The 25,126-nt window shown below is 51.4% G+C and overlaps 10 protein-coding genes across 10 annotated transcripts; 4 read left to right on the forward strand and 6 right to left on the reverse strand.

Annotated features, from left to right (window-relative positions):
• Positions 1-2,666, reverse strand: SEPMUDRAFT_146789 (uncharacterized protein). Its single transcript, XM_016903866.1, has 3 exons — positions 2,162-2,666; positions 1,717-2,103; positions 1-1,583 (listed from the first exon to the last, which is right to left on the reverse strand). The coding sequence occupies exons 1-3, from the start codon at positions 2,615-2,617 to the stop codon at positions 873-875; spliced, it is 1,554 nt and encodes a 517-aa protein (XP_016765994.1). The 5' UTR covers positions 2,618-2,666; the 3' UTR covers positions 1-872.
• SEPMUDRAFT_146791 (uncharacterized protein) lies at positions 2,658-3,422 on the reverse strand. Its single transcript, XM_016903867.1, has 2 exons — positions 3,274-3,422; positions 2,658-3,212 (listed from the first exon to the last, which is right to left on the reverse strand). The coding sequence occupies exon 2, from the start codon at positions 3,191-3,193 to the stop codon at positions 2,930-2,932; it is 264 nt and encodes an 87-aa protein (XP_016765995.1). The 5' UTR covers positions 3,194-3,212; positions 3,274-3,422; the 3' UTR covers positions 2,658-2,929.
• Positions 3,423-5,114: 1,692 nt separating this feature from the next.
• On the forward strand, positions 5,115-6,354 carry SEPMUDRAFT_146792 (kinase-like protein). The gene has a single exon (XM_016903868.1). It carries the CDS (start codon positions 5,151-5,153, stop codon positions 5,982-5,984), a length of 834 nt encoding a protein of 277 aa, XP_016765996.1. The 5' UTR covers positions 5,115-5,150; the 3' UTR covers positions 5,985-6,354.
• A 69-nt stretch (positions 6,355-6,423) lies between these two features.
• Positions 6,424-8,817, forward strand: SEPMUDRAFT_146793 (cercosporin resistance protein). The gene is made up of 3 exons (XM_016903869.1): positions 6,424-6,705; positions 6,773-8,123; positions 8,210-8,817. The coding sequence occupies exons 1-3, from the start codon at positions 6,605-6,607 to the stop codon at positions 8,726-8,728; spliced, it is 1,971 nt and encodes a 656-aa protein (XP_016765997.1). The 5' UTR covers positions 6,424-6,604; the 3' UTR covers positions 8,729-8,817.
• A 457-nt stretch (positions 8,818-9,274) lies between these two features.
• SEPMUDRAFT_32911 (PLP-dependent transferase) lies at positions 9,275-10,962 on the forward strand (the record flags this gene model as incomplete). The annotated part of the gene is made up of 4 exons (XM_016908518.1): positions 9,275-9,796; positions 9,895-10,059; positions 10,131-10,363; positions 10,434-10,962. The coding sequence occupies 4 exons, from the start codon at positions 9,275-9,277 to the stop codon at positions 10,960-10,962; spliced, it is 1,449 nt and encodes a 482-aa protein (XP_016765998.1).
• SEPMUDRAFT_153714 (uncharacterized protein) lies at positions 10,643-13,499 on the reverse strand (the record flags this gene model as incomplete). The annotated part of the gene is made up of 2 exons (XM_016907523.1): positions 10,643-13,287; positions 13,353-13,499. The coding sequence occupies 2 exons, from the start codon at positions 13,497-13,499 to the stop codon at positions 11,080-11,082; spliced, it is 2,355 nt and encodes a 784-aa protein (XP_016765999.1). The 3' UTR covers positions 10,643-11,079.
• A 218-nt stretch (positions 13,500-13,717) lies between these two features.
• On the forward strand, positions 13,718-14,236 carry SEPMUDRAFT_146795 (uncharacterized protein; the record flags this gene model as incomplete). Its single annotated transcript, XM_016903870.1, has 2 exons — positions 13,718-13,765; positions 13,881-14,236. 2 exons carry the CDS (start codon positions 13,718-13,720, stop codon positions 14,046-14,048), a joined length of 216 nt encoding a protein of 71 aa, XP_016766000.1. The 3' UTR covers positions 14,049-14,236.
• A 282-nt stretch (positions 14,237-14,518) lies between these two features.
• Positions 14,519-16,130, reverse strand: SEPMUDRAFT_130542 (cytochrome P450; the record flags this gene model as incomplete). Its single annotated transcript, XM_016902362.1, has 2 exons — positions 14,519-15,934; positions 16,008-16,130. The coding sequence occupies 2 exons, from the start codon at positions 16,128-16,130 to the stop codon at positions 14,519-14,521; spliced, it is 1,539 nt and encodes a 512-aa protein (XP_016766001.1).
• Positions 16,131-17,875: 1,745 nt separating this feature from the next.
• On the reverse strand, positions 17,876-19,816 carry SEPMUDRAFT_146796 (adenosylhomocysteinase A). Its single transcript, XM_016903871.1, has 2 exons — positions 19,591-19,816; positions 17,876-19,446 (listed from the first exon to the last, which is right to left on the reverse strand). Exons 1-2 carry the CDS (start codon positions 19,760-19,762, stop codon positions 18,194-18,196), a joined length of 1,425 nt encoding a protein of 474 aa, XP_016766002.1. The 5' UTR covers positions 19,763-19,816; the 3' UTR covers positions 17,876-18,193.
• Positions 19,817-20,076: 260 nt separating this feature from the next.
• Positions 20,077-24,066, reverse strand: SEPMUDRAFT_146797 (uncharacterized protein). The gene has a single exon (XM_016903872.1). The coding sequence runs from the start codon at positions 23,899-23,901 to the stop codon at positions 20,509-20,511; it is 3,393 nt and encodes a 1,130-aa protein (XP_016766003.1). The 5' UTR covers positions 23,902-24,066; the 3' UTR covers positions 20,077-20,508.
• Between the last annotated feature and the right edge of the window lie 1,060 nt (positions 24,067-25,126).

A 25,126-nucleotide genomic window follows, 5' to 3' on the forward strand; every position in this document is an offset into this window, starting at 1 on the left:
CTCTCTCTCTCTCTCTCTCTCTCTCTCTCTCTCTCTCTCTCTCTCTCTCTCTCTCTCTCTCTCTCTCTCTCTCTCTCTCTCTCTCTCTCTCTCTCTCTCTCTCTCTTTTCTGATCCTGATCCTGATACTGCTCGTGATTAGGTTATATTTCGCAAAGCACCTTACAGTACTCGGACTCCTGTGACGGCTGATTTGCGTCAATTGGGGCTTCTTCCTTCGGCCTCTTGAGTCGTCAGCGCCCAGAGTCGCGCTGGGTACATAGGTCCTGCTAGGTAGTTCTGAAAACTTGAAAGCCCAGCCAGATTCGCGATGAATCGATCCCATCATGCATGCATGCATGCTTCATGCTTCGAACTCGGGCGTGCCCAACCAAGTAGGTACGGTAAGTTCAGGTACCTAGGTACCCTAGTGAAGAATAGGTGGGTAAGGTAAGGTAGCCACGCAGGTGCTGCTGCTCACACAAGCCCGCGATGCATGATTTGAGAAATATAAGGTAATTGAGATTTTTTTGTTTCATTTTGAACAGGTTTTCTGTTTCTCTTTTGGTGGGAGCTGCGAGATGGTCTGTCGCTCGTTTCGTTTCGTTGCCCTCCTGTTCTTTTGGCCGGTGGTCGGGCTGGGCTGGGATGATGAGGTAGGTAAGGCAAGGTTTTGAAGGTCTGCGTGGTGTACGAGGGGAGTGTTATATGTGAGTGGTGGCGATTGTATCGGATGCAATTTTTTGGGGTAGGTGGGTATTCGGAGATCAACGAGGATATCCGGATCCTACAATGAAATTGCTTCCTTCTGACAGCGGATTGGGATGGTTGTGGTGGTTTCCATTGCGGTTGTCGGTACTCTCCAATTTGGCGGCCAAGGGGACCCACCAAAACTTAGCCTTCAACCTGTTGAGCTCTTCCAGCTTTGGCGAACATTTCCTTGATTCGCACTTCATACTGGTCACGATCCTCGATTTTTTTGTTAATAAAATCCAGCACATTTTCATCCCACAGTCGTGCCAGTGCCAGTCCATCGATCTTCCAATCGAACTTTTCGAAAAATTTGGGGCGCAAGTGCTGTTCGACGATAGCAGGAAAGCCATTCAAGCTGTCCAATGCCTTGATATACCACAACCTGCCGGTCTTCCAATCCTCTCGCAGTTGATGACTGTACGTGTGTGACAGACGGCGAGATTTCTCCTCGGCTTCGAGAATCGCGACGAAGTGGTGATAGAGCTGTGAGTAATCTTCCAGATCGGGACCCTCCTGTTCATCGACACCGCGGCCATTGAGCCAGGTTGGAATACATGTCATCTGTATCGGCTGCACACAGGCAAACTCGAGGTCAATGATGCTGGTAACATTCCAATCTTCATCGACAAAGATGTTACTCTGGTGAAGGTCGTTGAAGGAGAACACGAAAGGGCCATTTCGCGAATTCTGGTCCCAGAATCGTGGAAGCATAATGCGTAAAGCTGACAAGGCAGATAGTTGATAGAGGCCGTCCGCTTCACTGAGAATGGCATTAGGCTGGTGGCGCATACGAAGATCTTGGTACGCAAGCCTATCATGAACGTATGGCTCGGTAGAGGTATACGTGAGATCCTAACACATGAGCACGTTAGCCGTGATTTCCGCCTGCGTGTTGTGACCGATCTCATCTTGGCATGAAAGCGAGGAGCGCTCCGCAACAAGGAGCCTGCGCGACTGCGATAGACCCTGCTGCAAAGTCACGTACCCGTGGTATGCCCGTCGGGACCTGGTGTCTGTTCCAGAAGAAGGTCAGATCCGAGAGCGGACGGTTTGTGAGCGAAAGCACGCCATTATCATTCATTGTCCAGGAACCAATTCGAGGTTGTGGTACCTGGGCGAGATCGAGCATGATTTTAGCAAGACTTCGATAGAGATTACTTCGGCGGTGTTCATCATGGCGGTGGTCCTGCCAACTCCGCCATAGCATCTCTCCATCTTGAACGTATTCGATTAGTAAGTACCCAAGATCTGCAAGTTGATCGCGGCGGTGAGCAAAGAACGGAGCGAGCATTTCGCCACGCCACCATGATACGCCGCGCCGCAGTAGCCAACGTATTCGGTTCAATGTCGATTCGTTCTCCACGGCTGTGAACTTTTATGATCGTTAGCGATCGAAAAAGTATTCAGCATGGTCATAGTGTGAACGGTACCGATTGTGCTCCTGGAAAGCCCATGGCAAGCAGGCGAGGTATGGGAACATCAGGACAGTTTTCTCGAAGCCAGATGTATGTGGCGGCTTCGCAGCGCAGTTTTTCGTCGGCACTCCCTGGCGAGAAGGACTCGCCAATATTGAACAGAAGAGGGAATCGAACCATTGCTTTTCGGGGAAGACTGGGCTTTCTGCTGTTATCGATGTGCACTGGGAGACAAATATTGAAGCTGCCAGATATCCATTCCCGTTCGACACCGAGGACAACGTGATTTTTCGGGATGCCCAAATGGCGGGAAACAAGGCGCTCAATCTGTGCGCGACGTGAATCGAGATGCTCACGGAAGTCGAACAAGGGATCCAATTGACATAGCGCAGGGATCATGTCCATATCACTTTGGAGTGCTTGTGCTTCTGTGAGGGGCCCTTTGCGGGTCTGTATAACGACATCGGTCATTTTGAAGATTTTGAAACTATTGCAATGGAAATGAATTGGGGATTCGTAATGGGTCTTGTTGGGGGAAATGGTTTGAAAGTCGCAGAGACAGTGTTGAATGTTAAATTGGCTCGGTCCAGCCCGGCCCGGCCCTAGCCGTCCGCGCCGGAGTTATACCACCTAGCTTGCTAGCCCCAATTCATGCTACGTACATGTACCTCCTACATGTACCTACATGTACCTCCTACCTCGTAGCCTATCGGCGAGGTAGCAAATTTCTGGCATGCTGAATCTCGCTTCTACCTCCTATTGACTGAGCCAGATGCTTCCCAATCATTTTGGGATCATGCCCCTGACTCTTTGGCAATTTTCTCCTGAGCTGATGAGCTGCTTCATCGTTCTATCCGACATGCGTCTCTGGCTGGAATTGGCAGTGTTGGCGTTACTGGAGCCAGCACTGGACGATCCACCCCCGTTCTGGCTGCCTGCCCCTGCATGGCCATTCCCGCCGTTATTGCCGCTGTTATTGCCGCTGTTGTTGCCGCCGCCGCTGCTGCTGCCAGACCCCGAGTTGGTCCCTGTGTTGCTAGACGACATATTGTCCTGGTAGGTGGTACTGTCCGATACAAGGTAAGCTTCGAAAAGACACTCAAGACAGTGCTTTGTGCTGCACGTACCTTGATGGGGTCTCTTTGAGAACTGACGATGCACGGAGACTTGTCAGCAGTGATATCGGTCTGGTGATCTTGGATGGTGCGAGAGGTAATAGTTTTCAGTCTTTGACGGTTCTCACAGCTTTTATACCATTGCGACCTTCCACTTTTCCAGGCATCAGCGACCTGGCGGCCTGGCTGATGTTCAAGGCATTAGCCAGTAATATCTCTCCTGCCGCCTAGCTGATATCAAAAGGATCAAACGAGGATCTGTCGCTAGCGACAGCGCCGACCTGTGCAGCTGTGTTGACCGTCACAAGGCAGAGCGAGGCACAGTACTGTGCCGCCCGTACAGTCGTGGCTCCTTAGCGCCAGGAAGCTCTAGGCAGCTATGGGCCAACCGAGGCGATTATGCGCAGCATCACACGGTATTGACATGCCGATAATGATCCGACGCGGCACGGTCAATCTATAGTGGATTACGGGCGGGCTTGATGAACTTCCGATAAGGACCTCGGGGGCACAGAGAACACACGTATTACTGACGTAGGTCATCAGTATGTTGCAGAAATGTGGCCGTAATGAGAGGGCCGTTCGATATGTATATGAGAAAGGTACATTATACAAAGCGGTCTAAGCAGTCTGGCTTAGCCCAAAAACAGTGAGTTCTGACAGATTAGGAGACGAAGTTGGATCCCGTGTACATTCGAAGATCTGGACAACCAAGCGTTGGAAATGGTATGGCGAGGTGAGGCACAGAGAGTGCTGCTAGCCGAAGTGCTGCTAGTGGCACATACTAAGCGCTAGGATGTAGCTAGAGGGATTTGTTGAGTAACGTCTGTCCCTTTGTCGAGAGACGCATTGTGTGCCGGGACAGCCGTGCTGCGATTGTTTCTCTTCACTTCTTCTGCAGCGGGAATACTCGGTCATAATTTCAGAGCCAACTCTCTTTCGAGAGACATAAGTCTTGTAAACCTTTCCGATTTATGTCAACCTTCGCGAGTAGGTTTCTGGTCAGCGTCAGCTTTACGGTCGACATTCCAAGTCAGCCCAGCGGCCGCTACCACCTTCTTTTACATCAAACAAAGCTGGGTCATGTAGTACTGAGTATGGAGATGCCGTATGCACAACATGAGAGGTATGCAACCTGTCTTGTGGGTCCTGCTATTGCAAGAACGATGCGATGCCGGGGCTCTTATTGTTCATTCGCGCTGTCAGGTTCTGGTCCTGCTAGCCACTCATGGCAGATAATTGGAGTCACAAAATCCTGCAGTGATGCCTCTGGGATCGGCGGCTCTGCAATCCAGTTGCCTTCTGCATCAAAGAAGGTCTTGATGACAGGATTATTGTTTTGGCGAGTAATCCATGGCAGTAGAGGGCCCATGTGGCTGATGCACTGGCTCACAGCCGGAGGCAATACATGAAGCTGGATAGCTAAAAGAAGATTCGCGATGGCCTTGTGGAGTTACCTCCTACCTCCTAGGAGGTAGGAGGTCGCAGCAAGGGCGTCGCTCGGGAGGCTCGGCTCGGCCCCGCGTCTAAGCCCGGCGCTTAGAGCTATATCAGACCCTTCCGAACATTTGTACAGGGAGGTGAAGGTCCAATTCATGCCAATTCCTGACATGCTGAATCTCGCTTCTATCACCAACTCGGATAGTCTCCGCTCAACGTCTTTGCCACTGCGTCCTAAGGGACTTCTTGAGCCGCTCTCCCTGACCTGGTGAGCTGCATCTTGCCGGAATGAGCGGTGTGGGCGTTCCTAGAGCCTGGCGAGCTGAGGCACAGTAAGTAGCCGACGCTAGTGGCATATACTAAGAGCTGGGATGTACCCGCGCGTACCTGGCACTTACATCAGTCAAGTATATCTCCAGTTGAGCATTCTTTCCCGCTACATTGGTGCGATGAACGCCATAGAAGCCTCGCGAGCGGGCCGCGCCACGGTTATCGTAGACTGGAGACCTCAGGGCGTCCGAGATATGCTCGCGTTCACCTCAAGTTTCATTGGCCTCATGGAAGATGGATGTTCTGTGCTCAAGTATCCATATTACCCTAATGACCGGGAGTCGATGAATGCCCTGCAAGAGGAGGCCTACCGCTACCGTTACCTTGGCCGACATGAGAATTTAGTTACGTTCAAAGATATGAGCGATGACGGACTCGTTCTAGAGTACTGCGAGAAAGGAGCTCTGTGTGATGTGGTCGGCGACCTGAACGAAGGCCAGAAGATAGCTATTGGAGAGCAGGTCGCTCGAGGGCTTGTCTATCTTCACAGTCGAAACTATATCCACGGCGATCTCAATACTCAAAATGTATTCGTAACATCTGACTGGACAGCAAAGATTGGCGATCTTCAAGGACAGCTCAATGATTCTGACGGGAATGTCAAGATTCCAGCGACTGCCGAGAACAACGCCAGGTCGCGTCTTCCAGGGCCGGGACCAGATGACGACTTGTCAACTCAAATGGACATATTTGCATTTGGAACGTTGTTATACCATGTCTGGTATGGTCATCCGCCATACCCAGAGCTAGATGCTGTTCGCGATGAAGTTGAAATAGAGGGCAAATATAGCAGGGGGGAGTTTCCAGTCGATATGCATGCCGGTGGCGTGGAGAAGATCATCTGGCGTTGCTGGAACTCGACATACACCAGCGCAACCGAGATCTTGGAGGATATCAGCTCCCTGGGCCATCCGGAGCCCCAAGGATCAGTCTCAAATGCAGCTCGAGCTTGATTATGCGGATGCAGGATGATGGAGATAATGGCACTGGGAAGAGGTGTAACTTTCCTCGAGCGTCGGACGAGATATAAGGTACTCACGGGAAAGGATTGCGCCATGATGCGAGGGTGGCAGACGGATTTCGGCCAGAGGAAAGTTTCTGTCGAGGTTTCGCCAGTACAGCGAAGGACTGGCGCCGGCCGCCAACCAGATCGGAGTATGCTAGTACGTGTGGGTAGGCATTTCCTTGTTGGTCCAATTGCGGTTGATATCTTCACTGTCTTCGACTCTTCATCGACTCTCTGCTTGATTACTCAGCGTTGACACGTGACTTTCAAACATACGGTAACCCGTGAGACGAAGTCTGATCCTACGGACCTTCAAAAGAACTGTATAACCTATTCCGGTATTGAAACTATATTTACTTAACATTACTCGCTTTTCTGCGACTTTGCTCCCTCCCGGCTGTCGTTCCTGTCGTTCTCTCTATATAAGGATGTTCATAGTCTGCAGATACATGTATCATGTGATTGGCTGGGAAGTTGATCACTCGTTGATGCCATAGAAGCGCATTCTGACTTCCACACCATCCAATCCTGCATGCTCAATACAGCCTGTTCAGACCAGGACATCATATGGAGTCCAATTCTGCCCCAGGGGATGCCCACGATGCCATACCATCGGCACCACAAAAAAGAGGGAGAGCGTGCGAGGCCTGCTCGAAGATCAAGATCAGGTAACAGGCTTCGATATACTGAAATGGAGTGTCTGTTGATGGCTAATGTGACTGACTCACATCAAAGGTGTTCCCTGGGGCAAGCATCCGAAAAAGCGGTGCCACCTTGTGAAAGATGCGTAAGACTCAATAAGGAATGCGTGTTGACGCTGCCAAAGCGTCAGAAGGATCGTGTGGCTGAGCTTGAAGCACAAGTCGCTACGCTGACCCGACTCCTCGAGAGTCAACGAATCCAAATATCAGCTGAGCCATCGAGGAGCGATGCTTCCGGTGATGCTGTTGCAACAGCTCCCTCTTCGCAGACAGCGGCCAAGAAGCGAAGGTTGGAGGAGCGTCAAGATGCGGCCAGCATCGCTTTCCCCGAGCCAAGTGACGCAGACATGTCAGATATCCAAAAACTGGATCGAGTGCTCTCATATGAACTCCAGGAGCGTACAATATTTCGCTACGAGGCCGAAATCGTGCCCCTCTTCCCTGTAGTCCTACTCCCAGTGGATAATACATTACAAAGCTTGAGAGCTAACAAAAGAATACTGCTATTGGCCTGCCTGTACGCCGCCAGTCCTGGTTTTCTATCCCTGGACGAACAAGAGCACATTGCCCAGCTACTTTTGGATGGCCTTTCCTCAAGGGCTGTAGCACCCGGCGAGGAGGCGCTCGAGCTGGTACAAGCGATCCAGATCTCATGTCTGTGGTATAGATCGCCAAAACATCACAGACGTGCTGCGGTCTATCAGCTCATTGATCTTGCTTCTGGTCTTGCCAATGACCTGAACGGGACTGGGCCACTTGCTCCTCTTGGCAAAGGGCTGAGCCTCGACGCCGAATCGTGCGAAGCAGTCGAGAGTTGGCGGGCATGGCTAGGCTGTCACATCCTCTCTGCATCAATGTCGATTCTCATGAGGAAGCCAATCACAGTGGTATGGACGGAGCAACATGAACAAGCTCGTCTGATGCTGCAATACTCGCCAGTCAACGAGTCATCCGATCGATGGCTCGCGCAGTACATCCGAGCCGAACGACTTTGCGAAGAGGTGGCTGAGCAGATGGAATTCAGCAACTTATCGTATTGCCACGATGTCTCTGAGCCTGCAACGAGAAATAGAGTGCAGACTTGCAGAAACAAGATTTTGAACTGGAAAATGGCAATTCCACAGGATCTCCGATCGCCATTGCTGCTGTTCTGGGAGCACGTTGCGACAGCATACATGCATGAGACGGTTTTACACACGTCGACGAACAAGGAAAGCTTCTCTGCGCCTTATATGGCAGAACGACTGTCCTTGTCTGACTTTCCGATCCCGGTTATCACGCAAGACCATATTACGGCCGTCTACGAGCTGACGGCTGCTGTTCAAGCAGTGTTGTCACTTTACACGAGTTTGGACACTTTGACCCTGATTGCGTCGCCAAGTTTAGTAAGTTACAAGATTGCAGGTTTCAAGGTAAATCCTCTTGTTCACACCTATGTACCTTACTTACCTTTCCACTCCTCGAAATCTAGGTATATGCCACGCGGGCTGCATACTCGCTCTACATCCTCGCAAAGCTGCACATCGCCGTGACGATGCCTGGCAACACTCTCGGCTCCGTCATCGACAGCTCGATTGTAGCCTTGCCCGTGTACGCGGACATGCTAACTACCACTGGCGCCCGAGTGAAACTCGTAGATGAACGCTGTGGGCCTTCTCGCATCATGCAGACGGGACCTGCTATGAAAGACTGGTTTACGAACTATACTTCATTTCTCGTTTCGCAATCTGCCCTCCATACGACGTTACAGCCAGATACACAAGCATTCGAGGAGTACACGAGAAATTCTACATCAGCACCGATAACACCACCAGTGGTAGTTGTTCCGCATGGTTCAAATCAGCTCCTCGGTGATACTAGTAGTAGTAGTAACAACAGCAGTACCATGCCGACGACCGATTGGGAGAATGTGTTGTTATTATACGGAGATAGTGGGGGCGCGGATTATGGCTTTGATCAGCTTTTCGCGGAATCTAATATTGCACTGTGATGTGGTGCAGTGGAAAGGATCTCGTAGTAGATAGAAGCATTCTTTTGCACTCTACGATATCAGTAATTATCTCTACTCTGTCATGATATAAAAAACAACGCATCTTTCAAGTCCCCTCTTCCGCATAATATCGCTATCGGCCAACGTAGGTGAATATAGCAGGGAATAAATAGACCTAACAAGTATGTCTGCCTATCACCATTTTATTCCCGGGAGCTTTGGCATCGCACGATAGAGATATAAGTCTAGTAGATGACAAGAAAGACACAGCTCGTCGTTATAATTTGAAAACGATTTTAGGTACAAGTAGATATAATAAATGATAATAGCTTTGATAGTTTTTGGGAGGAAAAGTTCAGGTATAAAGATATCGGGTACGGGCAAGCAAGCATAGCTCGCCTAAGCACGTGGCAGTAGGTAGGTAGCCAAGTCTCGCGAAGTGCGTAATGTAGTGAACTACCTAAGGTATGTACCCTACCTCCTGGTTCAACAACGGACAACAACAACAACAACACCAAACCATTCACCACCATCACCACCACCACCATGTCCAAGAAATCCCCTCCCCAACACTTAAATTTCCAACGAGGCTGGCCCTCCACGCGCCTCTGTGCCCGCCAACCCCTCTTCCACAGCGCCCAAAAAGTTCTCGCTCCCACACAAGACATGTCCGAAATTCTCCTCTATGGCCCCGGCATGGGATATGCTCCCTTGAGAGAATCCATTGCGCAGTGGCTTATGGATGAGATTTATTCTTCCCAAATATCGCCTCATCCTCGAGATGCAACAACAACAACAACAGCAGCAGCGTCGGCGGCGGCTTCTTCTTCTGGTATTGACGCATCTCGAATTTGTGTCACGAATGGCGCTTCAGCAGCTCTGAGTAGCGTGGTGCTCAAATTTGCGGATCCGAGTTATACGCGGAGGATTTTTATGATTGAGCCGACGTATTTTTTGGCTTGTCCGATTTTTGAGGATGGGGGGTTTCGGGGGAGGTTGCGAGGAATTCCGGAAGGGGAGGGGGAGGATTGTGTGGATTTGGAGTTTTTGTTGGATGAGTTGAGTAAGGTAAGGTGGTGGTGTTTGAGGATGCCTTATTTTTTTTCCTTCTCATTTATTGACTGATCTTTTTTTTTTCTTCTTTCTTCTCACAGGTCGAGAGCGAGACGGATTGGCCGGATCAGCCTCTTGCAAAGACTGGACCGCAATATCCGCATATTTACAAGTATATTTTATATTGCACGACTACGTTTATGAACCCTAGTGCAAAGACGATGCCCCTGTGGGTGAGGCAAGAACTCGTCAAGCTTGCTCGAGAGTTTGATATTCTGGTGAGTGAGTTCCAACAAGGTAGAATATTCCCAAAGCCGCTTGCTTACTTTCGAGCCTGTCACTGTTGTAGCTGGTCTCGGACGATGTATATGACTTTCTACACTGGTCTCCCCACGATCCCAGTGTGAATAGCACCCCTAACCCGCTACCTCCACGACTCGTCGATGTAGATCGAACACTTCCTGGCACCAGCCTCTACGGAAACGCCATCAGTAACGGCTCCTTCTCCAAGATCATCGGTCCGGGAATTCGAGTCGGCTGGGTCGAAGCTCAGCCAGAATTTGCCTCTCAACTGGGAAGCATGTAAGCAATAAAAAAACCTCCACCAGCATGAATCACTAATATAGTTCACATATACTTAACCCTCAAACAGAGGCTCTACCACCTCCGGCGGCAACCCCACCCATTTCGCCTCCACCATCGTCGAACATACCCTCCGCACCGGCAGCCTCCAAAACCACATCCGCGACATCGTCGTCCCCGAATACCAACAACGCTACCACTCCCTCCTGACCGCTTTCCACCAACACCTCATCCCTCTCGGCTACGAACTCGACCTGTCCAGCCACAACTCGGGCCTCGCAGGCGGGTTTTTCACCTATCTCCGTCTACCAGCCATCTTCATCACCCATGGCGTCTTTGCCAAAACTTTCGCTGCGATTGCGTTGAAGGAGTTTAATCTTCGCATCGCGTTTGGACACATGTTTGTTGTGGCGGGGGATCAGGGGAGTTTGCAGAGGGCGGAGAGGGATGGTGGGTTTGCGTATTGTATGCGTTTGTGTTGGGCGTGGATGGAGAAGGAGGAATTGTTGGAGGCGGTGGATCGATTGGTTGAGTGTACGAAGGTGATTAGGGAGAGGATGGAGAAGGGAGAGGATTTGAATTCTTCTTTGAAGGGGTGAGGAGGATGGTAGTATCTACTAATATGATGTGGAAGAAGAACGACGGTGTACTATTGCTGTCGTCGTTCGTCATGTGAAGAAAGACTCACGATGAGATGGAAGAGGGGAAGTGCGCATTCACTCTTCATCTTCATCTTCATCTTTCCCTAACGCCTGATAAAACTGCACCTGTCGCTGTCGACCTCTCCTCAGCCGGATCACACCAAACACGCAAACCAGCATCGCCGCAACGAGAATCCCTCCTGCGAAAGCAAACACACAATCTCTTCTCCCTGCTGCTAGAAGTTGGAGTTGCTGCTGCTCCTGCTGCTTCGTAGAAGTAGAATCAGCCTCGTCGGAAACCATCGAAAGTGCGCCACTCAACCACCACCACCAACCACTCCCCTCATTTCTTTCCCCCTTGCCAAGCGACTTTTCCTCTTCCCCCTTTCTTCTCTCCTCCTCCCCCTCCCTCTCCTCCCTCTCCTTCTCCTGCACCCACCAAACCTCCTCCGCCACCTCCCCACTCATCACCAACCCCTCCTCATCCATCTCATCATCATCCCCATCCCCATCCCCATCATCTTTACCTATCAACTTCTTCGTCTCCACCACCTCCGAAGTCGCCAAAACCTTTCCCTCGAAATCCACCGCTTCCACAATCACATACGAAGCAAACCCTTTCCAAGCCAATTGCGTCTCAAAGCCTTGACGAGGTCGCTCACAGAGGAACAGTCGAAAATTGCCTGATGGGATGGTTTTGTAGAGTTTCCAATGCGAAATTTCTGTGGCGCCGTTTTGGGAGACGTGGATTATTGTTGTTGTTGTTGTTGTTGTACTTGTACTGGTGGTGGTATTTGTAGAGGATGGAGAAGAGGAAGAAGAGTTGTTGTCGTTGTGGTAATGATGATGATAATGATGACCATTTCTCTCCTTTTTTTTCTTCCCTCCTCCTCCCAAATACCCCACAGAATGCACAACAGGTTTTTCCTTTGGGATTCCTCTCCAAGGGAATTTATAACTGCGATAGGTTCCCAACCAATTGGCGTGGAGGCTTGCTTGTAATGCGATGCTGCCGTTGGGGAAATGTTCGGTGTGGAGGGCTTCTTCGGACCAACTGATCCAGGAATTTGAGGAGGAGGAGGAGGAGGAGGAGGAGGAGGAGTTGTTGGAAAGTTGTTGGGTTCCGAGGAATTGGTAGTTGCCTCTTCGGGGCGCGTAGGAGCCTTTGCCGTTGGGGTGGTTGATGGAGGAGATGAGGGATGCTGTCATCTTGGAGGAGGAAGAAGAAGAAGAGCTATTTTCCCCAGCCGTATGCAGAGCAAGAACAATCGCCCTCGAATTCTCACCCGTAGCAGGCTGCATATCCGTCCCTTTCGCATTATCCAAAATCGAAATAAACTCATGCGTCCCATTCTCCCCACGCCATCTGACATGATGTTGCCTCGAGAACCTCAAACTTCCCCCCGTCGTAAAATCCTCTCCCATAACAAAATCATTCCACAAACTATCTCGCCCATTAAGTCTCCAAATCACACGTCCATCTCTTCCCGAAATTTTATAAATCGTATCCGTGTGTCGTGCCGAGAGATAATAGTCTCCGTGAGGATTCATGTCCACGGCGTTCATGTGCATGGCATCCCATGGCCAGGGGTTGGAGCAGAGGGATTCGATTCCGCCGTCGAGGAATGTGCTTTCTGTCAATTTGACGTGGTTGTAGGAATTCCATTCGAAAATTGTTTCCCACGTTAGGGTGTTGAGGACGCGGAAGCCGTCCCATTGGACTTTGCATGGACTCGTCGTTTCGTTCATCGAAGAAGATGATAATCCGCGAATTTCTTCGGAGGGGACTGTGCGATGGGTTTCGTGCATTACTACCACTTTCGTCCCATCATCATCTCCATCATCCCCATCCCCCAAAAAATGCAACTCATGCGAATTAAAATTCCCTCCTCCCTTACCCACCTTCCTCCTCTCCCTCACCTGATACATTTCATCCAAAACCACCGCCTCACCCGTCTTTTGCACCAAAAACGTCAAAAACGCCCCCTCCCCCTTTCCCTTCCCCTCTCCTTCCTCCTCTCCCCTTTTCTCTTTTTTCTCTTGTTTCACAAAACTCCTCCTAAAATCCAGCACATCCCACCCCCTCGAAACCCCCACTCCACTCCACACCAATTCTCCCGAGTTATCGTAAATGTGCGGTCCGACCCAGCCGTTCGCAGGGGAAATTTGGTCGAGGTGGGAAAAGGGGGCGAGGAACCAGTAGCCGGGTGTGAGGCCTTCTTCTCTAGAGGAGGAGGAGGGGGAGATTTGGATGTTCCAGCGGGGGGCTTTGAGGTCGGGACGCTATTTGGGAGGGTTAGATTTTGCTTGGGACTTCTTTTTATATTTTGAGAGGTCTTTTTACTTACAGTGACGAAGTGGAATAATGTTTTATCCGAGTCGTGGGTGTGGTCGATGGGACTACTGCTTGCTGTTGTGAAGAGGGGATGGAGCTGTAACTGTAGTAGGAGTAGAAGGACTGGTGCTGCCAGGCGGTGGAAATGGGGGGAATGCATGGTTCGTGGTTTGGGGGTTTTTTTTCGGAAAAGGAAAAGCTGAGAAGTTGGGATGGGAGAATGGATGTGGGAATTCGAAAAGATTGGGGTGAGAGTGGATGAGGTATGGGTGATTTGATCTCGTAATGAATATAAAGAGTGAGGAGACTGGAAGAAAGGATTTGATGAAGGAGAGTTGTATGTGTGTGTGTTAGAGAGAAAGAGATCACACAATCATCATGAAGAGAGAGAGGGGGAGAGAACAAGAAGAGCCATGTACTAGTAAGGTAGACGAAGAAACATCAAATCCATCCTATCACACAAGAAAAGGTGAGATGGGTGTAACAAACCCAAGTCCCACAAAGGAGAAGAACACCACGGCGCGCGCATCGATCGAGGGAGGGAAGCAGAACTCAGGAGGCGCATCCATATCGAAACAACCAACCCTTTTTTTCCTTTCAGGTAAATCTGCTTGACGATGATAATGATCAATTGGACCACATGCAAAGCTTTCGGATTCTGTATGCGAGAGATCCGATCCATCCATCTTCAAGTCATTTCTCTAAGTGATATGGGTGGCTTGTGAAGCCTTGAAAAAAAGTTTGTTCTTGTCGTCTTGTTTTTTTTTCTGGCGCGGCGGAGGAGGAATCATGGTTCCGACTCCTGATGGTTGGTTTTTTTTGTTTGGGACCGATACTCATGTATTTCCGGATCCGGCCGATGGGGCTGATGATGGGGTGTGGATTGTACACATTTTTTGTGGTAGGAGGTCACTGGGTGGATGGATGGGAAGGTAGTGCTGGGGGAGAGAGAGAGAGAGAGAGAGAGAGAAAGCGCGAGCGAGTCAGAATGCCAGCAGATTAGGCGATTTTCTATCGACAGCCATGTGTAGAACAGTCAGTTCACTTTTTCTTCTTCTTCCTCTTTTTCTTTTTCCTGAAACGGAAGAAAATCCCCCCCCCCCAAAAAAGACAACATGTTCCCCGTACCCGACCCAATCCACAATCCACATAAGCATTGCAATTGTTTTTCTCTTTTCTTTACGCATCCCGTATCACCGGAGTCAATTTACACCACAGAGCCTTCTTTTCCCAAAACACATACACCTTCTGCTCATCCCACTCAAAACTCTCCTCACACAAAGTAAAATCAAAATGAAAAATCGCAGTCGCGAGAACCAGTCGCATTTCATGCCACGCAAGACTTTTCCCCAAGCAATTCCGAGGACCGACGGCAAAGGGCTCGAAACTGTCCCGATGATCGTCCTGGTATTGGACATCCTCTCCCAGCCAGCGCTCGGGCCGAAACTCGGATGCGTTTTTGAAATGCTCCGCAGATCGATAGGTCGCGAGGTGAGATACGCCTAAGATGGTGCCTTGGGGTACGACTTGGCCGCAGACGACGAGACCTTCGGGGGCGATGCGCGGGAGGATTGATGGTAGGGGGGGATAGATTCGTAGTCCCTCTTGCAGAACTGCATGTAGGTACTTGAGGTGTTGTAAGGACTCCATGGTGATGTCGTCGGCAGTGCTGTGGGCGCTTCGAATTTCTTGACTCAGTGCTTGGAGGTATTGGGGATGGCGCAGCAGGTAATACATGACGCCTGAAAGTGCGGTGGCTGTCGTTTCTGTCCCTGCAATCATGAGGATGGAGGCTGTGCTGTGGTACTCGTCGAGGGTGAGGCCATCTGCGACTTTGCTCTTCTCGAAGATCTTGGTCCACAGATCGGGCCTTTCTGGCGTGCTTGCAAGCCTGCGATCCGCTCGTTCTTTGGAGTCGTTCCAGTATTGCGACCGCTTCAGCTGCGCATTGGGGTTGTTCAGTAGGAGAGTGTTGACGAGCCATTCAGTAAACCAGTTAATCATTTTAAAGGCACGCAGCTTGGCCATTTCCTTGGCACTGGAGAAGATGGCCTGGACCCAAGCAGAGTATTCGCCATTCTCGAGCATGTGAAGGTCTTCACTGAATGCCAAGTCGCCCATGATGTCGAAGGTGGTGCAGTTGAAGTACTTGAGAATGTCCACCTTTTCGCCGGCTTCTGCCTTTTGCTGAAGCTTCTCTTTCATCTTGTTCATCCAATGGCCCAGCAGAGGCTCCAGATCCTTCAATGTCTTGTCCGCAAAAGCAGGAGACAAGGCCTTCCTCTGACGGGCATGGTTGGCATCGTCGGCGCTGACCAGGTTATGGACTCCGTTGGGAGATGCGACGTAAAAGGACGGGTCTTTTGCGATACTGGGCTGACCATGCTTGCGATGGCCATAGATGTCTTTGTGTGCTTGCGCTCCCGCAGCATACGACAGTTTGTTGGGTGCCACTCTCACCACCGGTCCGTACTTGGCGTGCAGTGCGACTTGATCGCTGGCATCGTTTCCTTGGGCCAACGAGAGCAATTCTGGGAATCTGCTCAAGGCTCGAAGCTTTGGCCCCGGGAATTTTCTCAGAGGACCAAGGAAGGCCTATCGGGAGACAAATGGTCAATTGTTACCTTACCGAAGTGAATGATCCAGCCAGATATGTGGGGATACTGACCACATAAAGTGCCGAAGCGATCGTGTATAGAGCATAGAGTGCAATGAAGTAGACTTGTATCCGGACGACATCGGTCGCCTTTACGCTGTGAATGTCGTCAAGTAGACTGGAATCGTAAGCCATCAGAGAGAATGGAGAATGGAGAGGCGTTCAGGACAGAGACATCAATGAGAGAATTAGAGACATAAGGAAAAGGAAGTTGGCCGTGCCTAATATACCAGAGGAGTTGTCGTAGTACGTAGCTACATGTCCCTGGTCTCGGGCAATGAATGGTGTTGCCTATGCCTGTGCCTATGCCTGTGCCCATCAATTGCTTGTGTTGGTCCCAAGAGCAGCAGGACGCGATATCATCATCCACCAACGACTGCGTCACAGTACAAGTGTACAAGGCAGCAGAAGGAGAGGAGAAACATCAAAAAAAAAGGTTGTACCTCGCAGAAATCCGATCGTTCCTCGCATTCTGCTCGTATAAGAGCGGCTTGCACTGCCGTGACGAATCATCTTCATGTTGCTAACCGGGGACGGATCTCCCGAGCCTCCATTGGTGATCCTTACCTGTAGGGCGCGGTACGACCAGACTGGACCAGTAAGGACTGTAATAGTGAAGACGGTACTACCGGGTACTACCTCCTAACTGCATATACCGGACAAGCAGTGATGAAAAGTCAACAAAGTGTCGATTGCCAAGGAGCAGCAGCAGCAATAGCAGCAATAGCAGCAATGAAACAAAAGGCGAGCAAGCAACTCCAAAAGAACTCCTATCATAATGGCACTCTACTCGTTCCGAATTCCTCACAATCCATATTCGCATCTTCGCATATCCCACTCAAACCTATGCATGCGCCACTCAATCCACCTTCCGACCCTCCTCGCTTTCAGAATACCCAAACACTTCAGAGAATCAGAAATAAACAACAACAACAACAACATCCCTCCCTCGGAATACCTTCACAACACGCACATGCGTGGCTACGAGATAAAATCCGAGGGCCTCCTCAATATACACCCAAGGCTGAGTAAAAAACGTGTCCTACCTATCTATACTTTTTATTGCCTACAAGAAAAGCCACGTATACCTGCTTGTGGCGTAGTATTGTACATGGAGGTAGGTAGTCATCAAATGAATGAAAAAAGAAAAGAAAAAAGAAAAGAAAAAGAAAAGATCTCGTTTAGAAGTTATACGGGATATACGAAATAAGGTAAACATGAATCTTCCTCCTGTACACGATCGTTCGCGGGAAAAGAAAGGAAAGAAAAAACTAGGCCTGGAGGCAGTGCAGTGCTGTGCAGCGTCAAACACATCTTCCTCTCGATTCGCCCTTGTGTTCAATGTTGGTTACAACAACAACTTCGTTTTTTTTTTTTTTTTTTTTGCCAAGCAAAAACCGAGGTGAGACACGTCAACCGCCACATCAGTACGAGTATCAGCCACTGTTTACTGGCTTGCTTGCTTGCCTGCTTGCCCGACTGGCTACCTACCTCCTACCTTACTTACCTTTTACTCTCCCGGCCAAATATATCGAAAAGGAGAAAGAGAAGTAAGGAAGGAAGACTAGGTAGGTACTAGGTAGGTAGAATCTTTTTTTTCATCTTGTACTGTCCTCTAGGTATACAAGATAGCTATCTTATTAGGTACTGTACCCCCCTAACCTGTATCTACTATAGGTACATACATGTACATACATACCTCATAGGGGTACCCGCATTGGAGAGAGAGAGGGGAGGAGGTTAACAAGGAGGTACATGTACCTGATCTACTATCTATCCATGACGCATGCACTTTGCTCTCTTACATGAACGTCACTTTCACTTATACATGCGTATGTTATCACTGGGACACTTGGGAAATGATGCAAACAACCTCTGATCGAAAACACAAATCTTTCTTTGTATTGTTGTTGTTACAGCTTGTGGCGGGCACAGGTCTCCATGGGTATATGAAGACTCTATCAAATCCAGCCAACGCCCGGCCTCGTAGTTGAAGTGAGGCCCGGTGAGACAGCTTCTAGTTGCTGGCTAAATCTTTCTTTGTTGAACGCCCAAGCGCCTTGCAATACTTTTTTTGGCCTCTGAATGCCCTGTTGAAAGACAACCCCTTTCCCCCCGAGTAGTGGTATCTCTGCAGTCCGAAACAAGTGTTGAAACATCGCTCATAAACATCATTAAATCCTCATCGTGCACGCTCTCTAGTAGCGGTACATGTCCGTCTTGAAAGGTCCCTCGATCGGCAGAGACATGTACTCTGCCTGTACCTCGGTCATCTTGGTGAGCTTCGCGTTGACGTGGTCCAGATGGAGGAGAGCGACCTGCTCATCCAGAATCTTCGGCAGCACGTACACACCAATTGGCATGCGTGGCACACTCGACTTGACTTGTCCCTCCTCTTGGATCTTGACTGGGCCGTCTGCCTCGCCCTCAATGGCACGTGCAAACTCGACGTACTTGGTCGCGAACTCTCTGTCGCCAGCCTTGTACAGCATGATCTGTGCAAGGACCTGGTTGGTGAAGGAGCAGGACATGACGAAAGAGCTGTGACCGGTGGCACAACCCAAGTTGACCAGACGACCCTCTGCAAGGAGAATGATGTGGCGGCCGTTTGGCATGAGGAAACGGTCGACTTGAGGCTTGATGCTGACGACTTCCTTGGCCGTCTTCTTCAACCACGCAACGTCGATCTCGATGTCGAAGTGACCAATGTTGCAGACAATTGCGTCCTCACGCATGACTTCGAAGTGCTTACCAGTGATGATGTCGCGGCATCCAGTGGTGGTAACGAAAATCTGAGAGATAGGAGCAGCGTCCTCCATGGTGACGACTTGGTAGCCAGCCATGGCTGCCTGAAGTGCGTTGATCGGATCAATCTCAGTGACGAGCACACGAGCTCCCATGGAGTGCAGAGCCTGCGCACAACCCTTGCCAACGTCACCGAATCCAGCGACGACAGCAATCTTGCCAGCAATCATGACATCGGTGGCACGCTTGATGCCATCGACGAGAGACTCTCTGCAGCCGTACAGGTTGTCAAACTTGCTCTTGGTGACGGAGTCGTTGACGTTGATGGATGGTGCAAGAAGGCCATTGCCCTTGCCTTTGTTCTTGAGCATCTTGTACAGGTGGTGGACACCAGTGGTAGTCTCCTCCGAGATACCGTAGCAGCCCTCGAGCATCTCTGGGTACTTGGTGTGCACGAGAGCAGTGAGATCACCACCATCGTCGAGAATCAGGTTGAGAGGCTTGCCCGATGGGAAAGCCTTCAGCTGCTGCTCCAAGCACCATTGGTACTCCTCCTCGGTCTCGCCCTTCCATGCGAACACTGGGGTGCCACTGGCGGCAATGGCGGCAGCGGCGTGGTCCTGGGTGGAGAAGATGTTGCACGAGGTCCAGGTCAGCTCTGCACCGAGTGCCTTGAGCGTCTCGATAAGGACGGCAGTCTGGATGGCTGTGCCAGGTCTGTCAGCTCATCACGGTCTTATCTACTCTCTGTATCCTGCCCGTCCTCGCCCGCCACCAATGCTCTTTGGATCCCCACCGCGTGGGGATCGAGACGGGGGAGGGAGATGGGGTGGAATGGTGGTAGACATACTCATGTGCAAGCAACCGGCGATGCGAGCGCCCTTGAGGGGCTGCTCAGCGGCGTACTTCTCGCGGGTCTGGACAAGGCCAGGCATTTCCTGCTCGGCCAGCTCAATCTCGCGTCGGCCAAAGGCCGCGAGGTTGATGTCTGCAACCTTGAACTGCGATGCTGGTTCACCCATCTTTGCGGTATTGTGACAGGATAATATGTTGAGAGGTGTGATGTGAGAAGTAGTGAAGGAGGTAGGTGGGTAGAGAGAAAAAGAGAGAGAAAGACACAGGAAGACAGAAAAAAGTGTGCAATATGCATTGAACTACCCCTCCGCACGCTCGGACACCGGCAGATGCGAGTGCCCCCACTCACTGCCAAGACGAATGGAACGGGTGCCGCTAACATTGTGTATGTTCATTCCAGGTTCCTTTGCCATGATTGTCAATCTCATGTCCATGTCACTTTCAACCTAAAAGACGAATGGGAAACACGAACCGTCTCACTCTGAACGTGTATGCCTCGTGGCTCGCTCTCTTTGGTACCTTACATATGCTAGAGGTATACCTACATCCTCTCTCGCTATGCAACAGACGCAAAGTGGACCAAATGCATGTTACAAGAATCCTTCACCAAAGCACTTTTGGTTCATCGAAGAAGAAGGTGCTCACTGGCTCCCATGAATGGCCATTCCGCTCTGTTATACATATGCTGTGCTTGCAGTGCGCCTTTCGGTCGCAGCTGTCGTGCTCAAAATCTGACTCCTTCCCGTCCTTTGCCCTTTTCAGAAATCTTCTGGAAACGCCCTGCAGTGCGCCTTGATGCTGTGGAACAAAAAATCTGGCAAAACTTGGCTGCGAGGCCAATAATAACCGGTATTACAAATTGGGAGTTGCTATCCCATGAGTGGTCTCGTATCGTCTACCCGTATGGATGAGCTCAAGGTGGAGAAGGTATGCTCAGATTTTCCATAGAATTAGTGAGACTGGTACTCTGATCGGGCAGAGGCAATCCGAGTCCATCATTATCCGCGGTGGCCTGTTTACGTCGTGATAGTCGTCGATTCGTTACATCATCATCTTGGGGGGAACCGAAGATGCTGCGTAGTGCAGTGGTTTCAGTGTTGTCAACCGTCTTTCGTCGCTGGGGACTGGTGTAGAGACCTTCAGTCTCACGAAGAGCATCTTTGACTTTGCGTTTCAGACCACTCACATATGGTACTATGTGACGAAGCGTAGCGGTGTCGAAGGGCACTTTCTTGTAATGTCCGCCAGGCATTGGAATCGCGTGGGATTCTACTGCACTCCGCTTCGATTGCAGCGCCGCAATGACCTTCTGTGCGACCAACTCCGAGTCCTTGCGAGGTCGTGTGACTAATTTGGGACTGCGCTCATGATCGTTTCCGGACCACGTATCAGGGTCTGAGGTTTGCGGGCCGAGCTTCGCTTGCCCGGACAATCTGTTGGCTCTGACAGGCGTAACGTCCTCGAACGCGGTGACATCAAAACCCGGCGAGGATGGAGGCGTACGGCGAGGCTCCAGTGTGTCTTCCTCGCTCTCTTGATCGGCGAGCTCAATCATCGCATCAACCTCCCGCCATGCCTGAGCATACGGCCCCGTGAGCATGTTCAATGTGACTGCACGTACACGCAGTTCTTTCAGCTCTTCAATCAACAGGCCCCACTCCCGCAGTAGACTGATGTTGGCGACAACGTTCTGTTGTTGTTCGCGTATGGACTTTGGGACAAACATAGCGTGGCCACTATCCACGCGCCGTGAGTCCTGTTCGAGCTTATCATGAACGGATCCGGCAGGCTCTTCAAAGTCGAAATCATCGTTCCAATCTTCCGTGACTCCTTTGCTGCCAACTCCCCAAGTTCCAAACTTGTTTGCTACTACGCTGCTGCGTTTACTGTCAGAGTCAGGCACGACTGGTACGCTGTGACTTCGGGCATGCATTCCACTTGGGGGTCGACGTCCAGCCGGCCGACTCCCCCTGCTGTCTTGATCCTTTTTCCCATGCACGGTGCGTGGACGCGGAGGAGAGCAATTGGGATGACTAGGACTTGGCTGCGGCTCCGCCCAGTCGAAAAGACTCGGCTTGTCGAGTGGGGAGTACCCATGGCGGTCGGGAGTAGACTTTGCAGAACGGGTGTGTCCAGGTCTCAACGCGGCACTAAATCGGGGCGGTATCGTCTGACCAGGATGGAGTTTACCCAGGGCAGGATTCGAGGCACGCTGCTGTATAATGCGGCCTCCATCCAGCCTTTCTTCGTCCGCAAGTTCCCAGTCGATGTCGTCGGCATCCGGCATGAGACGCATCACAGGTGGAGAGGATGAGAACACTTGCATGGCACCTGGCCTTGCTGACGGAGTGGAAGTCATGCTCCTATTACGGAGGGATCTGACTGGCGTGCTGACGACACTTCCTTCCTCCTCAATCGTGCTGTATCGTTCATTATGCTCATGCCCGTCGCTCAGAAAGTCCCGAAGTCTGGTGCTGCGGCCAGATGAGAAGGTCGGCGGTGACTCGTCAAAAATCGTATCAATTGGTGGACCTCTACGTCCCGAACTGCTGCGCGTGGTTCTTGTTGGAATCGAGTCGTAGTAAACATCACTTTGATAATCAGTGCTATTTCCACCTATTGAGTGACGCCCACTTTCCGAGCCAATACTTGATGCGATCTCAGATGGCGTTGCAGACCCTCTCGGTATCCTTGCTGCTGTCGTGATACCAGCATCGAATGGCGTGCCGTTCTGATCGGGTGTTTGCGCACGAGAAAGAGACGCAGACGCAGATATCGGTTCCACGGCATTCTGTGCTTGGGACAATTCGCCATTCAGATGGAGACCCACTTGGTGCGTAATGTCAGGCTGGAAAGTGTAGTTGCTAGACGAGGAAGAGTAGATACTCCGCTGTGATGATGCGGGATCAGTGAGGTCGCGACGTTTTGCTGGCCGGTCAGAGTCGTTGCGTGTAGTCGTGTCGACGAGCCCGCCCATTGAGGCCGGTCTCGGTCTACGGATTGTTCTTGAGGACCAGGGTCTGATGCTGTTGCTCGTTGAGGGTCGTTTCCACAGAGGTTGTGGTCCGGTGGAAAGAAGATCTCCAATGGAGAAAGAACGTCGCGGAGACGCGCTTTCTTCAAAATGCGCCACTGGTGTTGGAAATGGGGAGGACGCTGTACTTTTTGCAACACCTGGCCCAGAGGAATACGTATTGTGTTCAAACTCGTTCATACCATTGTCCACCCCAACAGCGTCCACAAAGACCAGTTCTCTCGCGGACATCAGTGTCGGTGTATGCTTCCTATCGGCATATAACCGCCGGATGGGATTGGGAATGCCCGTGGAACCCCGCTGCTTCGACATTGGAAGCTGCTCGGAAAGTACAATCCGTGGCGAGAAGTATGATCTCTGGTGAGCAGCGTGTGTTCCCGTTTCCCCCGCGCCACTGCGGGATGTCATGCGGCTGCTCCTGTCTGAACTGGAAAGTCTGTTCTGCAGAGTCGCGGATCGTTGATGACTCGTGGCCGGTCTTCGAAACACTGGAATGCGCGAGGTAGACGAGCCATTTGCGCTACTCGACGACGCGCTGCGTTTGACCAGCTTGTTGGCACCCAGAGCGTTCCCAGGCTGCGATATCGTGCTCTCATTGAGAATGGGCGTCGGCGAGCGGGTCTGAGAGATTGCGAGCGAGGCATTGGAGTGCGAGACGGCAGCAGAGTCTGGTCGGGATCGAGAGCTGGGAGTGCGGCTCGAATCTCGTGAAGTTGTAAGTGTGCTGGAGAGGCGTCGCAGCCACGCACCATTGGCTGCGGGACCAGAGGCTGGCGTTGTGTCAGATGCTCCGCTGTATTCTTCACGCTGCTGCTTCTCTTGCTGCTGCGGTCGCCGCAGGGATCGATCCATGCCCGTCGTGCTGAAACCTGCGTAGCTGTGCCTTTTGCTTCCTGGTCTGTTGATGGGAGTGTTGGCGGAATTGGAGCGCGTCCTCGTCCCATCGCCGCGTCGAGTGGGCAGCGGTGCAAACAGTTGGTGGCGGGCGATGTACGTTTCAACGGTCGTGGTGGTGGTGGTACTCATATCGGCGGCAGCACGCGCAGTGCCTGGAATGTAGCCACGGCTGTTCTTGCCACTGGTTGGACCGTCTGGCAAGTGGTGCTGTAGCTCATCGGCGGCAGAGTCGCGATTGCCGTTATTGCTGTTGCTGTTGCGGTGACTGCTGGAGCTTGCACCCGGCGAGGAGTCTGAAGAGGTGAGGACCAGGCCGAGGAAGGCAAGTGAAGTGATGGTAGCAGTGGCTCCCAGCGTCGAGACAACTGTTGGCATGCCTCCAGACCGCACGGCCAGCCTACAGTATGGGGAGAGAACGACAGGTCGGGGGGAAGAGGATGCGGCTGAGACCAGTTAACCATGTCTCTGGTTGCGCATGTTGTTGTCCGCCTCCGCTACTGCCAGCATGGCATCTGCTGTTTCACAACGACAACGAGCGACTGGGCCAGATGGGCGCGAAAGGCAAGGGTGCAGAGAGCGGGTAACGAGACTGAAGAGAGGGGCTTGCTTGTATAGAAGTTGGTATCAACCCTCAGATCCTGGTCACACTAAGCAGATAGGTTAAAGCGCATCACCAACAGGGCCCGTTGACATGTCACAACAACAATATTCGAAAAATGATACCTTAATCACCTTTCAGCTCACTCCTTCCGTGGCACGCGACCGCCCCATCATCATCATCATCATCCTTCATCACGGACGGTCCTAGTCGTCGTCGTCACCGACTCGGACTCAAATACATGACATGAATTCCTGTAGAGTGTAGCCGCTCGCATACGTGCAGTGCGGTACGGTGCCTAGAGGTAGGTACCTAGTCACCTTTTCCGGGTGAGCACCGAGTATCTCCATGATCGAATGCGTGCCCTTGGGCGTCGCGCGACAACGCTCCATGTCCAGGTTTGCCCACGCACAATACTTGATCGTACCCGAACCTGCTCTGCCTGGATCGGCGAGGGGCGGAAAGTCTACAAGCGATCCACAAATGATGGAGAGAGAACTCGCTCAAGGCTGACGGCTGCATCCTGGCTACGAAACGGCGTATCCACCCAGATATCTCAGCTGCTGTTGCTGCAAGCTGCTCTTCACCTGACACCTAGGGCAGTGGACCCAGCCGCGGACCCGCGCTCCGCCCATTGCAGCCCCGCGAGCCATTACGATTCGCTCTGGAGCACAACGTACATACATATAGTTCCTTTGACAGCTCCCGTGTTTGAGCCTGCACAGCCTCGGTGCCTGGAGATGGCCAGATGCAGCGGGCAGCTCTCTTCTCTACAAGCGAGCTCGAAGCGCGCGCGGGGAGACAAGGTGAAGTTGGCACCAGGTGAACTTGGACGGGCACCCCAACTGTCTACTGTGAGCTACAGTATGTACCTACTAGGTTCGATGCCGTCAACCGGGTAACTGGAGCACATCACTGCAAGGGCGCAAGGAGGCGTATGTCTTGCAGTGATCACGGCATCGTTATCCTGCATGGCTGCTGACCGTCCGTCCGTTCAGCATG

This window comes from Sphaerulina musiva (assembly GCF_000320565.1).
Source record: "Sphaerulina musiva SO2202 unplaced genomic scaffold SEPMUscaffold_1, whole genome shotgun sequence".
Classification (NCBI taxonomy): Eukaryota; Fungi; Ascomycota; class Dothideomycetes; order Mycosphaerellales; family Mycosphaerellaceae; genus Sphaerulina; species Sphaerulina musiva.

Excerpts from the sequence above, each read along its gene's own strand:
- SEPMUDRAFT_146789 (XM_016903866.1), bottom strand. The coding sequence starts at position 2,617 with ATGACCGATGTCGTTATACAGACCCGCAAAGGGCCCCTCACAGAAGCA. Across the intron at positions 2,104-2,161 it reads GCTTTCCAGGAGCACAATCG|TTCACAGCCGTGGAGAACGA; the intron begins GTACCGTTCACA and ends CGATCATAAAAG. Across the intron at positions 1,584-1,716 it reads TCCCGACGGGCATACCACGG|GATCTCACGTATACCTCTAC; the intron begins GTACGTGACTTT and ends CTCATGTGTTAG.
- SEPMUDRAFT_146791 (XM_016903867.1), bottom strand. The coding sequence starts at position 3,193 with ATGTCGTCTAGCAACACAGGGACCAACTCGGGGTCTGGCAGCAGCAGC.
- SEPMUDRAFT_146792 (XM_016903868.1), top strand. The coding sequence starts at position 5,151 with ATGAACGCCATAGAAGCCTCGCGAGCGGGCCGCGCCACGGTTATCGTA.
- SEPMUDRAFT_146793 (XM_016903869.1), top strand. The coding sequence starts at position 6,605 with ATGGAGTCCAATTCTGCCCCAGGGGATGCCCACGATGCCATACCATCG. Across the intron at positions 6,706-6,772 it reads TGCTCGAAGATCAAGATCAG|GTGTTCCCTGGGGCAAGCAT; the intron begins GTAACAGGCTTC and ends CTCACATCAAAG. Across the intron at positions 8,124-8,209 it reads TGATTGCGTCGCCAAGTTTA|GTATATGCCACGCGGGCTGC; the intron begins GTAAGTTACAAG and ends CTCGAAATCTAG.
- SEPMUDRAFT_146796 (XM_016903871.1), bottom strand. The coding sequence starts at position 19,762 with ATGGGTGAACCAGCATCGCAGTTCAAGGTTGCAGACATCAACCTCGCG. Across the intron at positions 19,447-19,590 it reads CGCCGGTTGCTTGCACATGA|CCATCCAGACTGCCGTCCTT; the intron begins GTATGTCTACCA and ends GACCTGGCACAG.
- SEPMUDRAFT_146797 (XM_016903872.1), bottom strand. The coding sequence starts at position 23,901 with ATGCCAACAGTTGTCTCGACGCTGGGAGCCACTGCTACCATCACTTCA.